Below are 12,968 nucleotides of genomic sequence, written 5' to 3' on the forward strand. Positions count from 1 at the left end.
TCTCCTCTGGTGACCTTTTGATCTTTGTCTACCTTTTATAATAGTTTGCCAGTTTTTAGGAGTCGGAGCCTCGTTTTTACATGCCAAGAAGCCAAAATCACCCCTGCAACCCGTACACCAAGCATTCATTGGCACAAACACATGCCAACCGGAATGTGCTATTATGCCTCAGGGGTGGGGGCTTATACTCCGGTGCAGCCGTGACCCTAGAAAATTCGACTTGTTTTATTCAAACTCGGCCCCGCATTTAAGTGAATAATAGCAAGAAGGTGCAAGAGAAGAGCTAGAGAGAAAAGGGAAACCAAGGACGAGTCCAGGTGGGAAAGGAAATGTAAGGATTAGAACATTGAAAGGATCGGTCATGCAATACGGTTAAAATTCCCATCGTGGATAGGATAATTATTCCCGTAGCTATGCAGAAGACGTTACTTCAGTAACGTCTGGCGCTAGCCAGGGTCCACACAGCTTTAATTTGGTGTTTGTTTGTTTGTTTGTTTGTTTGTTTGTGTCACGGCTGGAGCTATCCCGTATCTGTCCCGTATCTGTCCCGTATCTGTGACTACAAAGGCTCTACAGGATTGTACATAACAGCTGTCCACAATATTTGCGGGCTCCTGTATCTGTCCCGTACCGTACCAATATTCGTCGTATTATGTATACGACTCCCTGATGTAGAGGGAGATTTGGAAAGAAATAGGGAGACGAAGAGGAAATTAAATTAGAATAGACGCCGATTAGGTGATAGGATGCGTCAGCATAAACATACTTTGGAAGAGAGATCCCGTCGTCTCCAAAATAAGCGTGAACGAGCGATTCAGTGCCGGTCACAGGAAACGTCGGAAGAGAGATCCCGTCGACTCCAGAACGCCCGTGATCGGTAGAGTCCGGCGGTACCAGGCAACGTCAGGACAGACATCCCTTTGAGTCCAGAACGCCCGTGATCGGCAGAGTCTAAGCCGATCCCAGGAAACGTCAGGACAGACATCTCGTCGAGTCCAGAACGTCCGTGATCGGCAGAGTCAGCGCCGGTCCCAGTAAACGTCAGGACAGACATCCCGTCGACGCGCAGAAAAACTAAATCTGCAGCCTCTTTTGCCGTCGAACAGGATACGTTTTATATAGGAGACTGTAAATTTATGTAATGTCCAAATTTCGACGTGAGCAGCAGGTCACTCGCGTTGATTTTTCGACGTGCGAGCCAAATAACGCGAGCTGAACTTTCGCGTCGCAGACATCCCGTCGACGCGCAGAAAAACTAAATCTGCAGCCTCTTTTGCCGTCGGACAGGATACGTATTTTAGGAGACTGTAAAGTTATGTGATGTGCTCCACAGGCAACCATACATTCGGCGTCGTCATTGGCTCAACAGGTCAATGCACATGTATTACTACAAAAAGGCCAGAAAATCCGATCACTGTATTAAAATCAACTAATGTTCGCTGGCGATTTAATTTCGCTGATTTCGCCGCTTGGTACCAACCGGCCAAAGTAAATCGCAGGCCAACGTTTGTCATATACGCAAATGATGCATGATTGAGCAATGGATGCATGTGAGAGCAAAAATACCGATCGATTTCAAATTTGACGTGAAACTGCGCGTCACGTCGGAAATAACGTGCATCTTAACCTCTCTAATAGAGAGGTTTCTATTTCTCATCGGCCAAAATTTGTTGATTTACAATATAAGGAGATAAAAAGAAAAGAAGGAGCAAAACAAAAGTAGATGATTATTAGAGAAATAACAATCCGCAATAAATTCTGCAAATACTTTTGCCTAACTCATAAGCAAACCGATTGAAACGTTTTTGCAATACAGTGATGTGGCCAATCAACGAAAAAGACATTCCCATCAGTTCTTATAACATGTACGATGAGCTAGGCAAAAAAGCATAAAAGCATAGCGCAGGGCCCTGAGCTTCCAAGCTCTCTCGTTCAATTGACATCCCTATGCAAGAAGTAGGTCGTTATTATTAACAATGAAAAATAATATTTCACCAAGCATGCCTGCAAAAGACGCTGACCCTAGAAATGCAGTACATCAACTACATGTAGGTTGCTGTATAGAAATAGGGCCAGTATTTTGTGTGTGTGTGTGTGTGTGTGTGTGTGTGTGTGTGTGTGTGTGTGTGTGTGTGTGTGTGTGTGTGTGTGTGTGTGTGTGTGTGTGTGTGTGTGTGTGCGTGTGTGTGTGTACATGCACCAGGTCTCCACAGACAGTGGCTGAGCAGTCCTTGGCTACTACATGCACTGCAAGCCAAGCTGTCCTATTTCACCGACTTCAGCTGCTCCAAATCTTCCGCTGCACTTCTCCTTGTGTGTGACGATATTCCTCTGCAGTGGCAGAAGGTACAGAGAAACATAATAGATGATATGCCAAATAACGTGCAACTAGACTTGGGAGGGCATTGCAGAGTAGTTGCATACAAAGTTCAAAGTTGTACGGGTACCTGTGACTAGTATTCCTGGAGAGCTCAGGGCCTACCGTGTACACATTGTAGTATAATGTGTATGCAACTTGTGTGCGATGCCCTCTCAAGTCTAGTTGCACATTATTTGGCATATCATCTATTATATATGTTTGGCCAAATCCATCTACAAAAAGAATTCTGGCTTTTGAAAGGATACCAGGGAGCTTATGAATTTTCAAATGAGGACTTGACCTTTGTTCTGACTACTTGCTCGGCGACTAACTCCCAAATTCTAATAGCGTACGGGGGAGGGATACTGATTATAAAATAATTCTTCCAGTGAACAATCACCACAGACAAGGGAAGGCCCACCATCACTGCTGCGTTTCGGTGCAGCAGCGCCTGCTCATTAGTTGTCACGTTTGTCCTAGTCTCCGTTCCATTGTCTTCCATTTTTCTTGTCGAGCTGGGTATGTGAACATAGTACAAAATAATTCAAAAAAGTAAAATAAGGGAGTAAACAATGGGTAACCTCTCAGATCCGTGAAGACCTCCTCAAGGGCTGGTGAAAAGCTTTGGGCGCCTTGAACAAATACTAATACCCACTTTCATTACAGCCCCAGATCCGTTCAAGTCCTGCTTGTGCCATTTTCAGGCATTGTCCGCCTTCTAGCAAACCTCGATGGGGGGCATCACAAGTTTAGGGTTCACGGCTTGCCACTAAAAGCACCCAGCACGTGCGCCTCCATTTTGGATTATGGACGCGCGCTACAGGCCGCGACAGCGCCTATCGAAGTAAAAAAATATCGACTCGAAGTCTAGCCGGAGAGCGTACTTTTTGAATTTTTCCTTGGCTTCAGTGGCTTCACTTCACTCGGGCTTTGCATTTTTGCTTCGGTTTTTGTGACTGACCTGGACTTGGTGATGGTGATGGCGGTGGTGGCGGTCTTGGCGAAAGATCCAGTTCCATCTGAGACACTCTGTCGTCTTTTCTTATCTGCTGAGGTTCTGGCAAAGCGCAGCTGCATCGAACCTGACTAGATGTAGCTGCACGCATCCTTTGTTTGCCCTGCAAATCTCGATCTGTTGCTCTTCTTGCTGTTTGGCCGCTGATGCCAAGGAAGAAAATATTCTTCCTGTAAAAGAGGCCGAAACTGAGCAAGGGCACGTCAAGATATGTAGGGTATACAAAGAAAAAGAAATGTCATGGTCGTTTCAGCAGCTCACGACAGCCAACACGCTCCATCGTGTCGGGATTAGAAGTATCCAGCACGGCTGTTCCGAGCGCTGCTGCTCTTGTTATTCTCCTTCTTTAGAAATTCTGACACCTTGTCGGCCAAAGTACGCGCGCGCGTGCACGGAAAAGAGATGCGCTGAGCCGTTTCTTGTTCGATTTTGACAAATAATGGCTTGTTGTTTTGCTCTCGACCTTGGCTATCCTTCTACCGTTCAATATTTTACGGAAACGCAACGGCTCCCCCTGTTTTTTTAGCCGAACTTTGGCCAAAGTTACTGGAAAACCCGGAACTCGTTTGAAAAAATACGAACGGTGGAAGTCTTGGAACGTCTTTCGTGCGTGTGGATTCAAAAATTCAGGCAGTTTGAGCCAACCGTAATGAATCCCGTAGAGTTGAAAGTGAGTGATATTGATGGGAAAATGCGATTTGAGCACTGACTGATTGTGTGGTACAGTATATGCACGCGCCTGTCACGTGCATGATGTAGCTGGCGACGCTAGCATGCCAATCCGTGAACCCTAAAGTTGTCCATGATTTTCACAGGGCCACAGAACATCTGCTATTCAATACTCATGCTGTTGTTTAGAGATGTAGCATCATCGTGTGTTTATCTGCTTCCCAGTGTCTCAGCTCCAGCATGCACACCGCCTGCGCAGCGGCTGTGCTCAAACACTTTACTTGTGCTGCTGCTGTGCCAAACAACGCTGTCAATAATACGCTCCTCGGGGACAGCAGTAACGCTGTCAATACTAGTGATGGTGCTGTTGTGCCTGAACCTCGACCTGAAGATGCTTGCAACGCCGATATGCACTGGTTCTTGCGTTTCTTTGGCGACGATAAGGTGAGGTTCGGTTGTGTGTGTGTGCGTGTGTGTGTGTGTACGTGGAAAATGAAAAATAGGGATTCACTGGCCAGAAAAAGTCACTTCAAACAGCTGTGTGGTGGATACCAGGCTAAAAATAGTGGCGGTCAATTCATCAGCCTTGCAAGCTGTTGAATGGTGTAATCCCAGCACAAGTTGCTATGTCTAACATAGCTGTTCGCTATGATCGCTTCCGCGATGGGCATGTCTGAGGTCTGAGGTGTGTGTACGTGTGTAGGTGTGTACATGCATGTGTGTGGGGTGTAGGTTTGTTAGAAATACCAGATCGTTACCCCTTATGGGTTTCAAAGCACAGTATGCCTGAAGTGAAGTATTCTTGACCGCTAGGGGAAAGGTGCTGAACGATTATGTCACAAGTTGCACTCAAAAGGCGTATTTTCTCCTTTACCTGAACTGAACAGCAGCTACCCCAGGCACCACTGCAGTCAGAGGGCTGTGACGACAATATGGATCAGCCAGGGTATGCGGATGGTCCTGATGCTGCCGGGAAATCCCCTCCAGATGTGAACCACCCATCCGGCAATGCGACTGACGCAATCACAAAACATCCTGCAGCCGAGTTGACGCGGCGGGCTGTAGAGTTCAACAGTGTTGATCAACTGCACACTAACATTCTGTATCCTCCTTTCTGCTGCTTACAATCAAGCATTGGTGTACGTGTTTTGACCATACGTTGGGCAGTTACCACCCAGTCACCGTTCACTCCTGTTGCTTGCATGCTGAGAAACATGATTTAATTGGGCATTTATGTGGGCTACCATAGTAGCTGGCAGGAAAACAGATTTTGAGCCAAAGAAGACCAAATTGAGTGGTTACAGAGGGTCTGAATCTCCCCTTCTTTCTTCTAAATGACTGTAGTGTAATGAAATAATTACGTTGACTATTCTTTTAACCAATTCCTCCTGGGAAGATCAAAATTAATATCATTGGGATGCTGTGCAGGTAGACCGGCATCAGATGGGTTAACACAGTTAGCATCGCAATCTATTACATATCTGACTTGCAATTGTCCTTGACTGCTAACTGACTCCGTCATCAGACATGTCGCCGGCGTCCCCGTTGTGCTGTTGTTTCCGCCGCTGCCCAGGCCAATTGTATGCTGAACCCAGCGACGTGTGTACGAATTGACAAGAGGTTTGGTGGTGATGGTGGTGGCGGCGGTGGGGGTGGGGGTGTCAGTTTAAGTATTCCATGCTGTTCTATACTCGTCTTTATGCTAGCCTACAACATTAAATGCTGCCACCTGTTTAAAACTGTTTAGTACTTGGTAGATGTCAAACCTAAATGCAATTCCATTGAATCTCCCCCCCCCCCCCCCCCTCTCTATCTCTGTAGCACTTTCTTCCTTCCTTTTACTTCTGAAGTCATTTTTTAATTTCATGAGCGCATGCTTGGAATGTCACTCCCTCTGTTGTGTTCTTACCATATTCTCAATACTGACCGCGAAGTAATGTTTTTGCACCCCCCCCCCCCCCCCCCCCATGTATTCAACAAAGAAATCGCTGGAGCTACATATACAGCACAGGCATTCTGCCAGTATGCCGGCAACTATATTCTGCAACATCTCATTCCATCCAGTTGTCACTTGCTTTCTATTCACCAGTCCACCCTACAACCAAAGAGGAGAAAGGCCAAGATTAGACCAGTGGTGTCAAGTTGAAAGGCACCGATCTTTTTTCCCTGTCCTGCGAGACATGATCTAGCCCAGATTACAGCTCAATTGGTTTCACAAAACCGCACCTGCACCTCCACGCGCACGCCTCTTCTTCGTGCAGGATCTAGGACCAGTTTGTCTGCCCTCGAACCCAGTCATCTATCCGCCTTTTGCATGAGATTGGTATGGCATGATTCTATCACTTCTATTCTGGTTTATAACGCCTAGTAGATCTACAGTGCTGGCAAATGAAATCCGACCCCCTCACATCGCAAAGACCCAACACGGCATTGTAAAACTACGAAATAGAGACCACTAGAATGTTAACGAATCCCTCAGGGGTCGGATTTCAGTTTCCACCGGTACACAATGTACCAGGGATCCCTACACTTACCAAGGTACAGCAGTCAGTACTGCACGTCGTGTGTGTAGCCTACTGACGTGTAGGGGATCCCTGACTACCCTGACTGCCTAGCCTAGCCTGTCTAGCACCAGCGGGGAATAGCGAAATACTGAAGAATCACGAAAGTGCACAACGATTGAGTTAGGAACGGTCTTCCTTATCTTCTATGGGAATGTGAAGTACAGTGCAAGGTCTAGAATGACGTACGTGATTACCAGTTACATGTACTTCGTTCGCTGTGGTTTGCGTAACTCGAGATAGTTGGTTTGATGTATTTGACTTCGCAAATCTAGCGATGACTGCAATGCATCTCTACCGGGTTATCTAGTAAAAATTGACATACATGTATTGTAATTATGTCATTGAGAAAATTGTAGGTATCCTCCAATACTGTGAATACAGTGGTGCTCGGTACCCTGCAATACAGGAAACGACCAATGACATCTAAGAGGACTGAGAAAATCTGATTGCAGTTGGTCGCTTTCTGACGTCCCAAGCACTGGCAATTTAGGGCATGATCTTGCATAACAATAATGCATCAGCAACTGCTACTCTTGCATGTTTTGTACTTCAGTTGGTGGTTCAGCAACTAACGTGTGGTTACGTTATAATATTATTGCTGGAAAACCGGAAAGTCTAACGACCAAAAGGTTTTTAAAACGTTTTTGTAATTTTGGCATGATAACGTGCAGAAAGTTTAACGAAGGCTACCTGGCCACCCATCTGTATGCGCATCTTTACACAGACATCTAGCGATAACGTATTTTTCAAATAACGAAAAAGAATTGGTCGTTAAAACGTTAGACTTGGTGACTCGTTAGACTTTCCAGTTTTACACTATACCCTGCACTGCATTGGAGAACAGACAGTAGATCTACTGTTAGCGTGCTGTTCGCCTTGGCTTGCATTACAGAACTGATTATAATGATCTAGAAATAGAGCACGTGAGAAAAGCAGGTATCACGCCGCAGTAGTGCTGGCAGTAATAGTAGGACAAGACGCCCCTACAAGGAACAGCGCGCCTGTAATTCAAGTATACGGTCATTTTTGCCTGCGCCTGCATGTACAACTGCATCGCACAGGCAAAATCCACGGTAATTGCCTGTTCAGAATAACGCTAATTGATCAGGGCTATAAAAGGCCCCAGACCTCTTCCGTGCTTAGGTCCGCCATATCCTGATCGTCTTCCTGTTGCCAATCCTGCAAAGATTGCACGGAATATGTAGCCAGCGGCGGGTACCGGACGTATTCGCTTCGACGCGATCACAATTTCGCCCAATGGAATGCGTCTTGTTCTGGCAAGCGAGCAAAACAGGCGAAGGAGCGCTGTGTCGAGAAGAATTACCGTGCTTATGTTCATTGTATACGCTACGGTCGGCCGGCATCGTAGGGAAACTGGCACACGAAACTGGCTTCGGCTTGACACCCTTCACGAAGTACCACTGTCGGATGCATTATTTTTTATGGTCGTAGTTTCCTTGGCTTCAGCCGTCCGCGATGCCAACGGCTGACCAAGAATTCGTTTTCACCTGCACGCATGCAACTACTGAAGCGGAACGTGGCGATATGGGAAGTCGTCGGCGAGAACTGGAAGCTAACGCAGCACCGACGACATGTTGTGATCGTAGGATTTCTTTAGATCGAATATCAATCACCATGCACGCACCTTTGAAGGAAGGAAAAATCAGTGTCTTGTTGTCTACCGTGCGCTGGAACACTTCTTTGCATGAGTCCTACCGACACCGCGTGACCCCGTCCACGCTCAGTTCACACTTTGTATTCGACGTCACACCTGGGTCCAAAGTGCACAATGACTCCGCGTACATTGACTGTGATCATGGTGAGTCACAATAATGCGTGCACCCGCGCCGCTGGTTCGTGTCGGCCTGTGTGAACGCGGTGCCAGGTACGTATGCCACGGCCGCAGAAAATAATAATTCACAGAGTCACACCCTTGCTCTGGTATGCCATGCGTGACCAGTAGCACCAGCTGTCACTTCCTTCACTTATGATGAAGCCTATCTCGTCCCTGAGTGGCCCTGGAGCGTTTCCAGGGGTCCATTTGAGCTGTGCATGCCAAAGATGGAATTTTGCCCTGGAGCATAATTATAACAGTTTACAATCATTTCAAATACACATTACTGTGTAAGTGTGGCTAAACTTCATTCTTGTCGTTGGTGCGTTTTTAAAGTTATATTATTTTTAGATCGCAAATCAAACTTACATAAAGTATCCAATGTTATGAGAATGATCAAGAGAGTCCACTAGCCACAGAGCATTGTGGTGTAGGAGATGCATGCAAGTGTAAGAACAAATTTCCCATTATACTACAAGTAGAAACCTTTGAAGCACTGTCTACTATCCATCTGTCACAGATGCTACCCAGCTTGGCACACATGTATGCTAACTAACTTGCTCGTCCCTGCTTTTTTTGGAGGATACCAGGAAATCATTGTGGGTTCAGCTACAGTAGAGTCGCGCTGAAGAGCGTGGAGCCCAAGAACGTCCCGCCTGAAATCCTAAGAACGCCACAGCCTAAAGCTAAGCACGGCGGTGTTCGTTTTCTGGCAGCTTGTGGGATACATATTGATCCAGTGCAGATTGTTTCTAAGAACGTGCTATAAGAACGTAGCCAGATTGCTGACAAAATAAGAACATCCCAGGCTAACCCCTTGGAAGCAACGTTCTTGGGCGCGCGACTCCACTGTACCCATCCGTAGGATCTAGGATCACAAAAAACATGTTATCCCGAGCTTGCCTTGTTGCTCGCTCCTGTTGATCTCATAATGTGTCTCGTACTTCGACGTTCAATGGAATGAGTGAACTCATCTAGAGACCATCCATGATACGATCATTCCCTGTACTCGTTTGCCTATTTCTACGATGGTCCGGCAAAGAAAAGTAGATGATTCGAGGTCATCTATTTGTAGCAAGTGTCATTATCGCATGTAAAAGGGAGAGGGGCGTTTGGATTCTCTACGGTTCAAGTAGGACGATCAGCGCGGATTGTCTGACTGACTGAAAAAATGATGTCATTCACACACACACACACACACACACACACACACACACACACACACACGCACGCACACACACGGACACGCCATTCAGTCCTGTGTTCAGCGACCACGCTGCCATAAGAGACCACCTTCAATTACCGACCGACCTTCTCAGGGCCTATGCCGTACCTCAACGGACATTCTGGCCTGTGGAGAACGACCACTTGTTGGGAAAGACCAGATTTCTGCACACTACGGCATGGCATGGTCGTTAAACACAGGTCGGACTTTACTGAATGTTACCAGCAGTCAAGGAGTCGACCGGACTGAATCTCATTCCTTCCTGCCCGTTTCACGGTAGATACAATGTAAACAGACAATTTGCCGCTCCAAAATAGGTCACTTGATACTGTGACTGTGCAAGAAATAGAGCCAGGCCTGCACATTGCCTTCCGTGCGACATGTAGATCGTTCACTGCGGGGAAACTACTGGCGGATAAGAACGCACGTACCCCTGTGCAACCGCGTCACCTTTGCGCACTGAAAACTTGTTGACATTGGCAGGCTGGTAATGCAGGAAACGAGGTACACGACAAGTAGTTCTTGACCAGAGATGCCCATCGCTTGCCAGCAGCAGAGAGGACTACAGCGCAGTGATGGTGTTAATCCAGGATCGCTTTGAGAGCGCTCTGCCGATAGCAGCAACAATGCACGACAAACCTTACTTCACAACATGGCCTTCAGTGGTTGGACTGTGTCATGACCGGTCGTGCGGCCTGACCAGTACACTGTACAGTATGACTTGTATAATATACTTTCCTCCCGAACTCTATGATGTTCAATTGCTGTCAAACCTCCCCATGGTCACAAACTGGCAGTTCGTCTCTACTCCACGAAAACTGCGCCAGCACACGCATGGCAAGTAGTTACGGTGGCAATCAGGAAAGAAGAGGGAGAATACAACGATGCATAGACTCGCATTGCCGAACCCATGTGAAGCGAGGCAACAAGGAGCTGCCAGAAATTGGTGGCGGTCATTCCAGCATCGATCAGAACGCGATCGGGGGGCATGAAACTGAACAACAAACAGGATTACCTGTCGAGCGCATCATTCGTTTTCTCGATGCTCATCCTTGATGATCATGTACGACTCATCAAAGAAACCTCATCGCTTCGTGATCAAGTCCATTTTATGTGGAATTGATATGGGAATCGGCCACGTGTTTACATGTACATACATTCCGAGATACTTGGTGACGATATGGGATAAGTGTGCTACACACTGCCGGTATTTCCGTGAGGCTCACGAGGGTCCGCATCTTGTAGTAGTAAGGCAAGATTCTAGTGCCAGGGTATGCAGCAGCGTCAACTGAAAATTTCTTCAACTAACTTTGACTTTGAAGTATTTTAACCGTCTATTGTCAACCACCACACCACAGCGTTGAGCTCTCCCGCCGACCTCAACACGTTGCCCACAGTACACCATCAGCAAAACCACACTTCAGTTGGTACTCTGCTCCTTCAGACAGCAGCTGCTTCGATCACCAGGATCCCGTCAGTGAAGGTGATAATGTAAAGTGGCTCACAGATAGTGAACTTCACCCTTTTGTAGCAAGAAAGGGAAACATAATGGCGCATCTCAGGCGCGAAGATGACGGCTAAGCAAAGAGATCATGTCACAGACTACACTGAGGATAATAGAGCGTGTTAGTGAGAGTACGGGTGTGACTTCGATAATTATAATTATTATGGCACAGCATAGCAAGTAGCAACGCGAGATGCCCCTGGGGCATTCACTCCTTACACCCACCCACCACACAGTACAGCACCTCACCAGCCATTCTTTATTTTCCATGATAATGCCGTGGCTTAGCAAGAAAGTGACAACCCCTCTTGATTATTTTTATTCTGAATAGAAAAACATTGTGTTCGTCAGTACAGCAGCAGCATTTCGCTTCTGCTCCGCGCGTTGGCCACCTACTAATGCTTTAGTATACCTAGTCTGTAGGATGAGCATAAAAATCCTCCAGTGCAGCTTTCAAGGATGCACAGAATGCCCATACAGCCCTCAAGACATAGGGACGCGGTTATTACCGTATACCGTAAAACGCTAGCAATCTCTGCAATCCTTTTCTTCATATATCTATTTCCTTAGCCTATCCTCGATTAACTGCTCCCTCTACATAAAGTTGTCATTTCATTCTTCTTGCAGGAGATCCCCTCGACAGGCCCACAGCCTTTGGGAAATCCATAATTATAATAAAATACAAATACAAAATTTGGGGAGTTTGACGTGATAGCACCAAACGTCTCATCGATCAGCAAGAACATTTCACCGCTCAGTCGGGAAGCTTCTTAGTTGTCGCCAGCATCCTTCGTCTCCAACCTATGCCCTCATACAGCCATCAACTCAGCTTGGAAGGAGACTGCGTGCGGAAATCGCTTGTCTTTGTCGCTGGTCACAGACACCATGTTTCAGGCTGACACGCTCGGCGACATTTCCCGTTGACAGAGTGCTTGCACACATCAGTCTTGGTCGCCTGTATGCTAGTAGACCTACATGTACCCCACGAAACCAAGAACACAGGTGTCCTAGTCCCTGATCCCGCTGTTCTGTCCTGCTGTCAACGAAAGAACACTATTGTTCAGGAAATCATTGCCTCAGGCCTAACGATTTTCTCTCCAGTGTTCCCACACATAATCAAGTCTGTATTTTAGAATTCTGCTCGCATTTTACTTTGGATCCTTTCGTATTACTGAAGGGGTGTCTAAAAACAGTATTCACCCCTAATTGCAATGGCCAATCTTCCTAAGAATATGCCATACATTTGTTCAGTGGAGATGATTCTTATAAGCAGCTTACCGCACCTGAACACATCTCCAGACCCAAGCACTCCACCGCACACTCTTAGCTGCACCGAATAAGATCTATCTTTCCACACTAGTCTACCTTGATTTCGCACACTTCACCGCAGTAATTTACGCACCAATTCGGTCATTCGGTACTGCTACCGGGTCTTCTTGTCGGGAAGAATAATTTTCTCCCTTACCATCACGTTTTCGGACATGGACTACCCTGGAGAGCAGGGTGAACAATCAAACGATACCACATTACACGTACATGTTCGTGTCGTACAACTTCACTACAAGTACAAGCCCAGCACAGATATTTGCGACAAACGTCGGGTCGGTAGAACACGCTCACCCGCACACAATTTCAACAATTCTAGAAACTCACACACTCTTCTATTCGGCTATGCAGACCTCATACCGGACCGGTCACCGGCTTCAAACAATTTTCTCCTCACCGATATAAGGCGATAACCTACGCTTTATGGCGTAACATCGTAACGAACACATGGAATGTATTGCTATATGCCGGC

At 46.7% G+C, this 12,968-nt stretch overlaps 1 protein-coding gene across 2 annotated transcripts in view; it reads left to right on the plus strand.

Moving 5' to 3' along the window:
- Window positions 1–6,494, plus strand: part of LOC135811756 (uncharacterized) — a gene marked incomplete at its 5' end in the record, with an annotated part of 55,441 nt that extends 48,947 nt beyond the window's left edge. Inside the window, 4 exon segments of one of the 2 annotated variants that reach the window (XM_065325002.1) lie at window positions 2,204–2,346; window positions 4,269–4,487; window positions 4,934–5,145; window positions 5,569–6,494. In XM_065325002.1, coding sequence (XP_065181074.1) covers window positions 2,204–2,346; window positions 4,269–4,487; window positions 4,934–5,145; window positions 5,569–5,632 — 638 coding nt within the window. 2 annotated transcript variants of the gene reach the window in all.
- Between the last annotated feature and the right edge of the window lie 6,474 nt (window positions 6,495–12,968).

The sequence above is a fragment of the Sycon ciliatum genome, chromosome 3, assembly GCF_964019385.1.
Source record: "Sycon ciliatum chromosome 3, ocSycCili1.1, whole genome shotgun sequence".
In the NCBI taxonomy this organism is placed as follows: domain Eukaryota; kingdom Metazoa; phylum Porifera; class Calcarea; order Leucosolenida; family Sycettidae; genus Sycon; species Sycon ciliatum.